This window comes from Diabrotica virgifera, chromosome 10 (genome assembly GCF_917563875.1).
Source record: "Diabrotica virgifera virgifera chromosome 10, PGI_DIABVI_V3a".
In the NCBI taxonomy this organism is placed as follows: Eukaryota; Metazoa; Arthropoda; class Insecta; order Coleoptera; family Chrysomelidae; genus Diabrotica; species Diabrotica virgifera.
In genome coordinates this window covers 100765186-100778958 of record NC_065452.1, presented here as the reverse complement: position 1 = coordinate 100778958, position 13773 = coordinate 100765186, and the positions used below count along the sequence as shown (strand labels likewise).

The window sequence follows — 13773 nt, the reverse complement described above, 5'->3', positions numbered from 1 at the left end:
TTTTTTATTTTCTAAAACATATTCAGTTTCAAAAACTGTCAAATTGACATTTTTTATCCGATCAAGAAACCCCTAGTTGATGGTATAGAAAATATCTTATATTTCAATAATAACTTTGAAATTTTATGTTTCAGGATCTCTATTAGTCCCAATTACTGCAGCAGTGGAGCTATGTTTTTATGTTCACGGCGTCAGTAGATGGCACATAATTCGTTTACTTTTCAATATTTTTTTATGAGATGGTTTTACATATACTTCTTTTTATAGTAAATGCTCACGCAAATTTTCAAAACACTTGGTACAGTACTTTTTGTTTAACAAATTCACAAAAAAAACTATATGAATTTCGTACTTTTACACTAGGAAACACCGAAATCATGTCGGCCTGTGATATTTAACTATTCTTTATTTTTCAGATCACGGTTCTGTTATGATTTTAAATATAATAGGTGGAATAATTCTAGAAGATTTTACCGTCGTGGGTTTAGGGATACTATACTGTTTGTTATTTACTCCATTCGGATACTTGTGTTGGTTCAGACCAGCATATAAAGCATTTCGTTCGGATTCCTCATTCAATTTCATGGTATTTTTCTTCATATTTTTCTTTCAATTTGTAATAACTACAATACAAACCATAGGCATCCCTCATTCGGGCACAATGTAAGTGATGTTTGATTTATTTTCAATAAACTTTCCATTAAGGGTGGTATGCTTTGAAATCAACATTTCATGCACATTTTTGTGATATTTTAAAATCTAGTAGAATTATTTTATTTTTAAATTAAATAAACATATTTAGTACATGAATTTCAAAAAATATAAATAAAGTTTCAAGGTAAAATATTGACAAATAAGCCATCAGTGACAAATTTCTACGGACACGTCAAAAAAATGCATTTTGCGGTGGACATCAAAACTCGTCTTTGGATCATGTGAAACAAAAAATTCAAAAAGATTTTATAAGCTTATGAGTTTCTCGAGGTAACTGCCGAGTTTTTTAGTTTTAACGATTTTTGAGTTTTTGGTATCAATCAGAAGTCAAAATAACGAAATTGTTTGTAAAAAAAATGGTGAAAACCAATATATTTATTATTGTTAAACAAAAAATAAGCTTAAAACAAAAAAATTCTCGATAGCATTACCTCACTAAATGTCTAAAAGAAATATGTGCAAAATTGTTAGAATGTCCACCGCCATTTGAAAAAATCAGTTTCGAGAAAAACGCGTTTAAAGTTTTGACAACTTTTATTTTTAATTTCTTTCTTGTCTATCAAATCGTAAAGTGATGCACACCGGAATATGCTTTTGAATCGCGGAGTAATTTACAAAAGAGAAGGGGAACAGCTGTTGAACGTTTCTCACTACCCTCAAGCGCGCTGGCGCGAAGCTGCTGCAAAGCCAGTTGAAGGTAGAGAAATTCAACATGCTGTAGTTCCGGTAATTTTTCTCCGATCAATCTAAAGTGTTCAGAGTATTCTTGAAGTTATGTATCCTTTCATTTAAAATAATTAAAAATATCGAAAATTTAAAAATTTTCAAACCATACCCCCTTAAAGATGGAATATTGAATTAAAAGGATTTTGTAATTCATTTTTGTATAACTTTTTAGAGGAATTATCACTGCTCTTGAGACATTTAAGAATACAGCATGGAGTATTGTCCAAGGAATAATAGCTCTAATTATCGCCATAGGATTTGGATTAGCAGCAACTGCTGATTTACTTTTGATATCTAAGGTAAATAAATTAAACACCAAACTTTAGTAATATATTAATAAGATCCGACTAGAATTAGACTTGTGTGACAGACTTTTGAGTTAAGATATATGCAGCGGTGAAAGGAAAAGTGGGGCAAGTTACCTGAACATCATTTTGAGATATTTAAAGATTTATAACAATGATAATAGTTATTTTTGTTTATTTTGTTTCAAGAATTATGTTTTGGTAAACTAAAAGTATCCTTCCTAAGTGTACTTTTTGTGTTCAAGGTGTGAACTGACAAACTACTTTTCCGATATGGGGGCTTACTTTCTAAATTGAAAAAAAAGACAATTTTTAAAGGAAAAACTATTATATTTATGGTTATAAATTTTTTAAACATTGTTAAGAAAATTTCGAGGGATACAAAAAAAATTGCCACTTTTAGTTGTTTGTCACCACAGCAGAGTGCGTCTTGCAAAAGATGCATTTTAATTTGGGACACTTTTTTGCCTTCCTGTAACATTTTTTTAATTCGAACGGGATTCAATTCGTGAAACTTAAAACTAATAAATAAACATTTAATAAATTTTTAAATATTTTTATGGTATTTATACGCGATTTTATAACGAGTTCGAAAAAACGTTTGTTGTTGGGTGAATTTACCCCTGTACTAAAAAGATGGGGGTTTGTTTTAACTCTGTAGAGGTTTATTTAGTAGTCGTATACAGGGTGTTTCATTGGGAAACGGAAATACTTTAATGGTGAATAGAAGTCACCGAGGCCGTTCTAGGTACACTAAATTTTTTGCCCTACCGACTTTTATATCCGAGTTACAGGGTGTTTTATCGATTTTGCTCATTTTTTCGTAAGCCATAACTTTAGAACCACCCTGTATATTTTTTTAATATTTGGTACACATATGTCTCATTCAAAACCCAAACGACCGACATACTAATCACAAGAAAAATCCAGGTCCGGATTAACAAAAAATTATAAAGTGATTGTGACCTTAAAAAAATACCCTGTATATTGCAATTTTGAAAATCTGTTTGCATATTTGAAAAGAGCACAAAAAATTAAGTCTAATGGTTCGCTTCGATTTTTCGGCCAGACAATTTTTTTACTTTAATTTTGAAATTATATTGAATTTTTTAAAAACTTAACATTAAAAAGCAGGTATTATTAAATTTTAATTATAAATTATTAAAGTTATTGAATAAATACTCATTTTAAAATGAATCAAGACTTATTTACCACATTGGAAAGACCCAATTATTAATTACAAGAAAAATCCAGGTCCAGATTAACAAAAAAAAACATGAAGTAATTGTAACCTTGAAACAACACCCTGTATATTGACATTTTTAAAATTTGTTTGCACATTTGAAAAGACCACAAAAATCGGAGTTTATCGTTCACTTTGATTTTTGTGCAAAAATTTATTAACTTTAATTTTGAAATTAAATATATTCAAATTTTTAAGAACCCTGAAATTCATAGCAGGTTTTTAAAGCACTTTTCATAATAAATCACTCAAGTTATTGAATAAATACTAATTTTAAAAATAATCAGTTATTATTTACTGCGTTAGAAGGACTCACTTACTAATCACAAGAAAAATCCAGGTCCGTATTAACAACAAAATACAAAGTAATTGTGACCTTAAAAAAACACCCTGTATATTGAAATTTTTAAAATGTTTGCACAACTGAAGAGAGGACGAAAAACTAAGTTTAATGTCCCGCTTTAATTTTTTGTGCAGACAATTTTTAATGACATTATTTTTGAAATTATATCGAAATTTGTTTTATGAGTTCCCAGAGTTTCGACATATGTAATTTCAAAATTAAATTCATTAAATTTTCGGGCCAAAAAATTGAAGCAAACGATTAAACTTAGTTTTTTGTGCTCTTTTCATACCTCTGTGCAAACGGATTTTGAAAATTTCAATATGCAGGGTGTTGTTTCAAGGTTACAATTACTTGATATTGTTTTGTTAATCCGGACCTGGATTTTTTTTGTGATTTGTAAGTGGGTCGTTCGAATGTCGTAAATAAGTATTGATTATTTTTAAAATGGGTATTTATTTAATAACTTTAATAATTTATTGTTAAAAGTGCTTTAAAAATCTGATTTTTAATTTTAGTGTTCTTAAAAGTATCAATATATTTAATTTCAAAATTAAAGTAATTAAATTTTCTTCACAAAAAATTAAAGCAAACCGATAAACTCAGATTTTTGTGATCTTTTCAAATGTGCAAACAAATTTTGAAAATGTCAATATACAGGGTGTTGTTTCAAGGTCACAATTACTTTGTTTTTTTGTTAATCCGGACCTGGATTTTTCTTGTGATTAATAATTGGGTCGTTCCAATGTGGTAAATAAGTATTGATTAATTTTATAATGAGTATTTATTCAATAGCTTTAATAATTTATAATTAAAAGTTAATACCTGCTTTTTAAGAGTTCTTAAAAAATTCAATATATGTAATTACAAAATTAAAGCCATAAAATTGTCTGGCCGAAAAATTAAAGCGAACGATTCGACTTAGTTTTTTGTGCTCTTTTCAAATATGCAAACAGATTTTCAGAATTTCAATATGCAGGGTGTTGTTTTAAGGTCACAATTACTTTATAATTTTTTATTAATCCGGACCTGGCTTTTTCTTGTAATTAGTATGTCGGTCGTTTGGGTTTTGGATGAGACACATGTGTACAAAATATCAAAAAAATATACAGGGTGGTTCTAAAGTTATGATTTAGGAAAGATATTGGCAAAATTGATAAAACACCCTGTAAGTCGGTTATAGAAGTCGGTAGGGTAAAAAATGTAGTATACCTAGAACCGCCTCGGTGACCTCTATTCACAATTTAAGTATTTCCGTTTCCCGATGAAACACCCTGTATAAAGTATCAAGAAAATTTGCTTTACTGAGATTGGTGTAATAGATTAAATGATCAGAAAACTGGAAGAGGAATATACAAAGAATGGGATGGAAATAAACCTAAAGAAAACTGAATACCTAACAACGAAGAATCAGGAATAAAACAGCTGAAAATAGACGAAGGTAAACAAATCAAAGGAACAGACTAGTACAATTATTTAGGTTTATAATACCAAACCAAGAAACAACTGAAGAAGATATAAAAATAGACTAGGACAAACAAGAGACTGCATACGAAAATTAAACCCGATACTATGGGATATGAACATCAGTATGAAAACAAAAAGAAGAATTATCCTCACTTACTGGTGTGAAAGTTGGATAATAAATAAGAAATACAAAAACAAAATACGAGCAACAGAGAGAATTCCTAAGGAGAAGTTGCAGAGTGTCAAGAAGAGATAGAATAAATGACATAGAGATTAAGAAAAGAATGGGAATGAACTCAGATATAATAGACTACATAGAACAGAAGAGATTAACCTGGTACGAACATGTCAGAAGAGCAGACCAAAAACGTGCGATAGACAGAGTAACAGAGTGGAGCCCGATAGGAAGAAGGAAGAGAGCCAGACGCCGAAGATCTTTCAGAGATGAAGTGGACGAAGCAATGGAAAGAAGAAATCTGCGGGAAAGAGACTGACAAAACAGAAAGAACTGGAAAGAACGGTTGAGTGAGGGAATATAGTGAAAACTGTGGAAATTTTTAGTATATACAGGCTGTTTAGTTTTCAATTAGATGTACGCACTATAAATGGCAACACTGCTTCCCCGCTGCCCACCTAATGCACTTGATTCGCCCCGATTCATTCGTCATTGTACAGTAGCAATGCAACTCATTCTCATAAGCAATGTTGTCGATTTTAGCGCTTCCTTCATTGGGGTACAGCTAAACAAACACTAAAGAGGAAGTAACTATACAGGGTGTTTGGTAAAGAATGGGCCATAGCTTAACCTTAGATTCCTGAGGTTGAAATAGGTCGATTTAAGCTAACATACCTTAATATAAAAGGTGATAATAACCGAAATACAGGGTGTCAAAGTTAAACTTTTATTTTATTTACTTTTGAATATTTCCTGACAGGCATGGGACAACAACACTAAATTTGGTATTTGCTGCTGGTATTGTACAATCTACTAAATTATGTTAAACAAACGTTCTGGCTACTACCAGAGGCGTACAACGGAGAACGTGAATGGTTGACCCTTCCCAAATTCTAGGCCACTGGCGGAATTGCTATTTTAGTGCATTTTTTTTATTCTCCAATACTTTCTATGTCAAAAACATAGTCTTCATTCATAACGATATACCATTAGTTTTCGAGATATTTGAAGCTAAAAACGAAGGAGCATAATACATTAATCAAAATAAGTGTACCTTTTTATTTTTAACTTCAAATATCTCGAAAACTAATGACTTTATCGTTACGAATGAAGAGTATATTATTTGCATAGAGAGTATTGGAGAATCTAAAAATTATGCTAAAATAGCAGTTTCATCCGTGGCGTAGAATTTGGGAAGGGTCAACCATTCACTTTCCCCTGTCGTACGCCTCTGGTATTAACCACAAACGATTATTCAACATAATTTAGTAGGGTGTACAGTACCTACACTTTCTGCCAAGTACCATAAGATTGTCAAATAGTTTTATAGTACCGGGCACACATAGTTCTTAAGTTTTAAATAGAGAATAAATTATTTAAAAAAAAAAGAATATGTACTTTAAAATAATTTGACATATCCGTGCGATACTTGGCAGAAAGCGTAGGCACTGTACTCCCTACTAAATTATGTTAAATAATCGTTTCTGGCTACTACCAGAGGCGTACGACAGGGGAAAGTGAATGGTTGAACCTTCCCAAATTCTACGTCACTGATGAAACTGCTGTTTTAGCATAATTTTTAGATTCTCCAGTACTTTCTATGCAAAGAATATACTCTTCATTCGTAACGATAAAGTCATTAGTTGTCGAGATATTTGAAATTAAAAATGAAAAGGCACACTTATTTTGATTAATGTATTATGCTCCTTCGTTTTTAGCTTCAAATATCTCGAAAACTAATGGCTTTATCGTTACGAATGAAGAGTACATTTTTTACATAAACAGTATTGGAGAATCAAAAAATTGCTCTAAAATAGCAATTCCGCCAGTGGCGTAGAATTTGGGAATGATCAACCATTCACGTTCCCTCGTCGCACGCCTCTGGTAGTAGCCAGAAACGTTTGTTTAACATAATTTAGTAGATTGTACAATACCAGCACCACTTACCAAATTTCGTGTTGTTGTCCCATGCCTGCCAGGAAATATTCAAAAATAAATAAAATAAAAGTTTAAGTTTGACACCCTGTATTTCGGTTATTATCAACTTATGTACTAAGGTAAGTTAGCTTAAATCGACCTCTTTTAAGCTCAGGAAGGTTAAGCTATGGCCCATTCTTTACCAAACACTCTGTATACGTAGCATATTAATTACGTGACCAGACACCTCGTAACGCAACAGTTCGTAACCGGACAGTTGGTAACGGACAATTCGTAACAGCGACAGTTCGTAACGGCGACACTTCGTAACGTCCAAATTGAATTATTCTGTTTATTGTTGTTAACGTGGAAACTAACTGTTATTACAGTTATAAATGAAATTATCTTTATCAAATTAACGAATCAGTACGGGGATAAACATGTTTAACACATTTTATATTTCGTGTTTCAGAGTATGTACCTATATTAAAAGTCTTTAAACAGAAACAAATATTTAAATACATACAAACTTTTAACAATATTCTTAAAAGTTTATTCCTCTTATTGTTCCTTAAATTTGCATATACAGTAAAACCTGTGTTACCGGCCATTTGCCAAAAACAGCCACCTGTACTAACGGTCAGTTTAAAAATTCTCCAAACCAATTACAGTGAAACCTGTGTTACCGGCCAAAAACGGCCACTTGTACTAACGACCAGTTTAAAAATTCACTAAACCAATTATATGTAGACTACAAAAACTGGCAATACCGGCCACCTTTCTATATCGGCCAATAGTTCTGTCATTTTTAGTGGCCGTTACTGACAGGTTTTACTGTATATGTAGACTACAAAAACTGGCAATACCGACCACCTTTCTATATCGGCCAATAATTCATTCATTTTAGTGGCCGTTACTGACAGGTTTTACTGTACCTATACAAAGGAATAATGAAGTACTTAACTCCTGACATCTTTAATCTGACAATCGTCTTTAGACAGTCCCAACTTTTTAAATAAACATTTTGTAAAGGAAAGATAATTACCTATTATTATAATAAACCTTGTGATTGGTAATAGCTTTGGGACATTCAATCAACGGTTATATTGTAGTTGATAAGAGGGATGGCTTTTATTACTTTAATACCTGGTTTAAATACTTTTATTATATTCTGAAACACGAAATATGAAATGCCTTAAAAATGTTTATCCTGATACTGATTCGTTAAATTGATAAACATAGTTTCATTTATAACTGTAATAACAGTTAGTTTCCACGTTAACAACAATAAACAGAATAATTCAATTTGGACGTTACGAATTGTCCGTTACGAATTTGTATAGTTACGAACTGTCGCCGTTACGAACTGTCGCTTTTACGAATTGTCCGTTACCAACTGTCCGGTTACGAACTGTCGCGTTACGAGATGTCATGGAACCATTAATTATTGACAGAGCTCACTTTTCGAGCCCGTGGTACAAAAAGTTAGTTATCTTTTATAAATTGAATAGGTTTTCTATAATAAAGTCGTTTTTCTTTTGTAGATCCATCGTATGTATAGAAGTACTGGAGCCAGTTTGGCAAAAGCCCAACAGGAATTCACCACAGAATTCTTTCGCAATCAACATGTTCGCGATGCTGCCACTAATGTTGCAGTAGCTGCTGTTAACTCTCAAATAAATCAAAATCAAACTACTCCGAGATATTAGTTAACCAATACTTCATCTATGGTTAATTTCAGTATTTAAATCAGAAATCAGCTTGGGTTTAAAGCTCCAAATAGATAAATAAAATTCTTAACTATAAGAGTTGATAGTGTATATGACTTTGTAAAGTATTATTACATATTTTATGATTTCTGACATGCTGATAAAATTGTTATCGATTTTGATTGCTTTCATTACTTCTAAATATATTATGATTCACACTAAATTGTACGAGAGCACACTGTTATATCGTAAGACAAATGAAAGAATATTATTTCACTATTTTTTTTTTATTTTCAGCAAATCCTAATCATGTAGTAATTTATTTACATTTCACTTATTAATGTTATAAAACCCTTCTATCGAACTCATTGTTGAATACTGGTATATCTATGTATAGTTTTGTTACATCGACTAAATATATAGGTTGTAAATATGTTCATCATAATTACCCACCATTGCATGTTAAAAAGTCAATTACATAATTATATTTTGATAATAAGAAGTGTATCTTACTGAAAATATCACCTACTTGGAAAATAGTATCCGAGCTCTTGAGACAATATAAATTTTTTATTTGATATTCCCATTTGATAACACAAGTAAACTCTGCTTATACTAGTTTGAAAACATCAAGGAAAAAGCTTATTGTTTGATGTCAATATATACTTAATACACTATTATTATGTTCATGAGTTATCAAAAGTTAATTAGGATATAACAAATATTTTAATTTTCATAAATTAACGACGAAGTTCAACACAATCTTTTATACGTTTTTGTAGCATACTGAATAATAGGAAACAAAGCGTACCCCCCCCTAAAAAGATAGGCAAAATGCCCTGACTTCCAGAATTCAATTTTTTTCATTTTTTTACATTGTTGTATGTGATAAAAAAATAAGACTCGGCTCAGTTTTAACCCTCCTTTCGTTCCCCCTCTACCTCCACCAAAAACTTCATTTTTTCGTTGTACTTTTTTTAGGTGGGAGGCAATAAATTTCAAAATTTCCGTAGTCGGGGCTTTTTCAAAACATATTTATTTTTTATTCCACAGGTTTAAGCACGTAGTGTACATAACCTCAAAATGCAGTTTATTTATTTATTTATTTTTTGAAAAAAGCGTAACTTTTTTGGCGATGGCTGCAAGTCTAATTTTTTTTTGTTTTGTATATTTTATCAAAAATTGTATTTCGAATTTTTTTCAGATTTTTCTGAAGGTGCACCACGTTCAAAAATCCGAAAAACTGGTTTTTAGGGTGTTTTTTGGGAGTATTTCCCATTTGATAGACTTCAAATTAGATCAAATCAAGGTTTTTTTTATAACTTATATATAATTTGAAGTAACTGAGTCCATTCGAACATTCAAAAATGGAAGAAACACGTTCAAGCCCCCCCCCCCCCCCAAAAAAAAACGTGGAGGTTTTATAAGTTATAAAAAAAAACTTTGATTTGATCTATTTTGAAGTTTATAAAATGGGAAAAACTCCTAAAAAACAGTTTTTCAGATTTTTTAAGGTGGCGCACCTTACTGAAAAAAAAATTAGAAGTATAGTTTTTAATAAAATACATAGAATAAAAAATAAACCAGCGCCATCTCAAAAAAAAGTTTTTCAAAAAAAAATAAAATGCATTTTGGGGTTATGTACGAACACTCAACCTATGTGTCAATTGTTTGAACTTGATAAATTGATTGCATGCCACCTAAAAAAAAATAAAAACGAAAAAATTACGTTTTGGTGGTGGGTGGAGGCTTAAAATTGCACCTAGTCTTATTTTTTAATATCATAGAACGTAAACCAATTGAATTCTAGGAGTGAGGACACTTTGCATATCATAACGGGGGGTACACTTTGAAATACACCATTATGATACTTCTTTGAAGATATGAAAACTAAAAAATTTGCTATATTCGCACAACGCCTTGCTACCAAAACCTCACCCCCTATCGATATTGTTGATACATCATTTCAGTAATACAAGTAATAAACTATATAAAGTACAGTCGTACTACATACATCTTTTTTACTTAAATCTTTTGTGCTCTAGTGTAAGAGGTATGTTTTAAACTCGAGAGGTATGGGAAAAATAATATGTATGCTTGGACGTTATCGCTCGGCCTCTTTAATTATAGGCCAGGGTAATAAGACAAAAATATACCCTGTTCGTGACACTTCAACAACCAGAGTACTGAAGCGTTTTTTCGATAGGTGATACCTATAAAAACAAATTGTAACTATTTCCTTCGTAGGATCTGGCGGCCATTTTTATTTATAAACAATTTAGTGTCAAAAAACGACATTTTTTCCTTTTTTTCATTTTTTCCATTTTTATTTATAAACAATTTAGTGTCAAAAAACGACATTTTTTCCTTTTTTTCCAAATTAATGGAAAACAGTACGAATTATGGTTTTCTTAGTACAAACATCGTCGAGAGAATGGAAAAAGCTTTAAAATGGCGTATTACAAAGTTTAATACACTCATTTATTGTTAATATAATTGCGAAAAAAGGTTGAAATTTCAAAAAAAAATTAATTTCGCAATAACTATTGTAAAAATAAGTATAGAGCTTTGAAATTTTTGTCAAATGAGGGTTCTTTTGTGCTTAATATGCAACAAAAATTTCAAAGCGATTCAGTGAATTGTTTAAATGTTATTCAAATTGTTTATCCCAGAGAGCTTTTTTTTGCAATAACATAAGTCAGAAAAAAATAATGTTAGAACCATTCTACTGGTGTCAAATGAAAGAGCATGAACTAAACTTTCAAAGTGGTTTAAAAAAAGTGAATAAAAAATGCATGTATTAGTAATAAATAATTACGCAAAACTATCATAAATTTTTATTTTTTTGAATCCTTTAAACTTTTTGAATAACTTTTTTCTAAAAAATCTATTTTTTACCATTTTTTTGGTGCATAATTAGAAAGTACATATGTAATGTTATTTATATGATAATTGATGAAAAATTGTAATAAATATATATAATTTATTATATAAAAAAAATAAAAAGTTTATAAGGAAAAATTGAACATACTTTTGCATAATTATTTATTACTGATAAATGCATTTTTTATTCAGTTTTTTTAAACCAGTTTGAAAGTTTAGCTCATGCTCTTTCATTTGACACCTGTAGAATGGTTCTAACATTATTTTTTCTGACTTATGTTATTGCAAAAAAAAGCTCTCTGGGATAAACAATTTGAATAAAATTTAAACAACTGAATGAATCGCTTTGAAATTTTTGTCACATATTGAGCACCAGAGAACCCTCATTTGACAAAAATTTCAAAGCTCTATATTTATTTTTACAATAGTTATTGCGATATTAATTTTTTTGAAATTTCGACATCTTTTTGCAATTGTATTAACAATAAATGAGTGTATTAAACTTTGCAATACGCCATTTTAAAGTTTTTTCCATTCTCTCGAAGATGTTTGTACTAAGAAAACCGTTCTACTGTTTTCCATTAATTTGCAAAAAAATAACGTTTTTTGACACTAAATTGTTTATAAATAAAAATGGCCGCCAGATCCTACGCAGGAAATAATTACAATTTGTTCTTACAGGTATTACCTGTCGAAAAAATGCTTCAGTACCCTGGCTGTTGAAGTGTCATGGAAAAAACCTTATTACCCTGGACTATTACACATTATCTGGTACTTTATTATATATCTTTATGTAATTAATTGTCTGTGTTATATTAGTCGTAGTGTTAAATATAATTGATTATAAGAAACATTTTCAAAATGCTATACCATAATGCTTCGCTAACATTTTATAATTAACTTAAACTAGCTGATTTTCTATTTCTTATGATCAATTATTAGATAAAGACATTCAGTTTGGCACGTTGGTTTATTTATTATATAGTTTTGACACTCTATTTTATAAGTTATAAATTATAATAAAACTAAGTTGCAAACCTTTTTTTATTATTTCTTATCTGGTCCATAGAGAAACTATAATGTGAAGTCCAAGGTCATATTAGAAATATGAGAATAGCATCGATAGTCGCTTTCAACTTTAAAAAATGACAAGACGCTGTAGAATGTATGTAAAGTATACAGGATGTCCAGAAACTACCGACAAACGGAGACAGGAGATTCCTCAGATAATTTTAAGACAATTTAACCCAATTCACCTAGTCCGAAAATGCTTCCTAAGGGAGCTAGAGCTCTTTGAAGATAGCGCCATGTAATTAGTTTTTCTTAAATACCTCCAGAACGCTTCTATCTAGAAAAACGAAAATTTGTATACATATTTACTTTCCAGAAATGAATTGATTCCATCCATTGCGAATTTCTAGTACCGGTCATAGGCGTCCGTTTTGGGTAGGGCAACGGTTATTTTATGGAATTACTTTTTTGTCTTCAACTTTTAAGCATTTTTGATACTGGATTATTAAATTGTAAGGTATTTTAGTACTAAAAGGTACTCTTACTTTAAGTGGGTAGGACACACCGTTTTCTAGAAAAATCAATTTGAAAGTTTTTAGTTTTGGGAATTTAAAAAAAAACTTGAAAAAAATTTAAAAAAACGATGTATTTTACCAACTTAAAGCAAGAGTAACTTTTAGTACTCGAATATCGCATAATTGAATAATCTAGTATGAAAAATACTTAAAATGAAAGTCAATAAAGTTATGCAATAAAATAACTGTTGACCTACCCAAAACGGACGCCTATGACCGTTTCTAGAAATTCGCCATTAATGAAATCGATTAATCTCTGGAATATAAATAAATGTACCAGTTTTCATCTTTCTAAATAGTTTTTTTTTAATTCAAAGAACGAAAAATTTTCAAATCGATTTTTCTAGAAAACGGTGTATCCTATCGACTTATAAGAGTACCTTTTAGTACTAGAATACCTCACAATTTAATAATCCAGAGTCAAAAATGCTTAAAAATTAAATACAAAAAAGTTAGGCGATAAAATAACCATTGCCCTACCCAAAACGGACGCCTATGACCGGTACTACAAATTCGCAATGGATTGAATCGATTCATTTCTGGAAAGTAAATACGCATACCAATTTTCGTTTTTCTTAATAGAAGCGTTCTGGAGGTATTTAAGAAAAACTAATTACATGACGCCATCTTCAAAGAGCTCTAGCTCCCTTAGGAAGCATTTTCGGACTAGGTGAATTGGGTTAAATTGTCTTAAAATTATCTGAG

The 13773-nt window shown here is 30.5% G+C and overlaps 1 protein-coding gene across 1 annotated transcript in view; it reads left to right on the top strand.

Moving 5' to 3' along the window:
• The window catches only part of LOC126878478 (secretory carrier-associated membrane protein 1), a 111451-nt gene extending 98928 nt beyond the window's left edge, over window positions 1–12523 (top strand). Inside the window, exons 5-7 of the mRNA XM_050641228.1 lie at window positions 417–663; window positions 1613–1739; window positions 8435–12523. Coding sequence (XP_050497185.1) covers window positions 417–663; window positions 1613–1739; window positions 8435–8599 — 539 coding nt within the window. The 3' untranslated portion in view covers window positions 8600–12523. The remainder of the gene's footprint in view (window positions 1–416; window positions 664–1612; window positions 1740–8434) is intronic.
• The last annotated feature ends 1250 nt before the right edge of the window (window positions 12524–13773 follow it).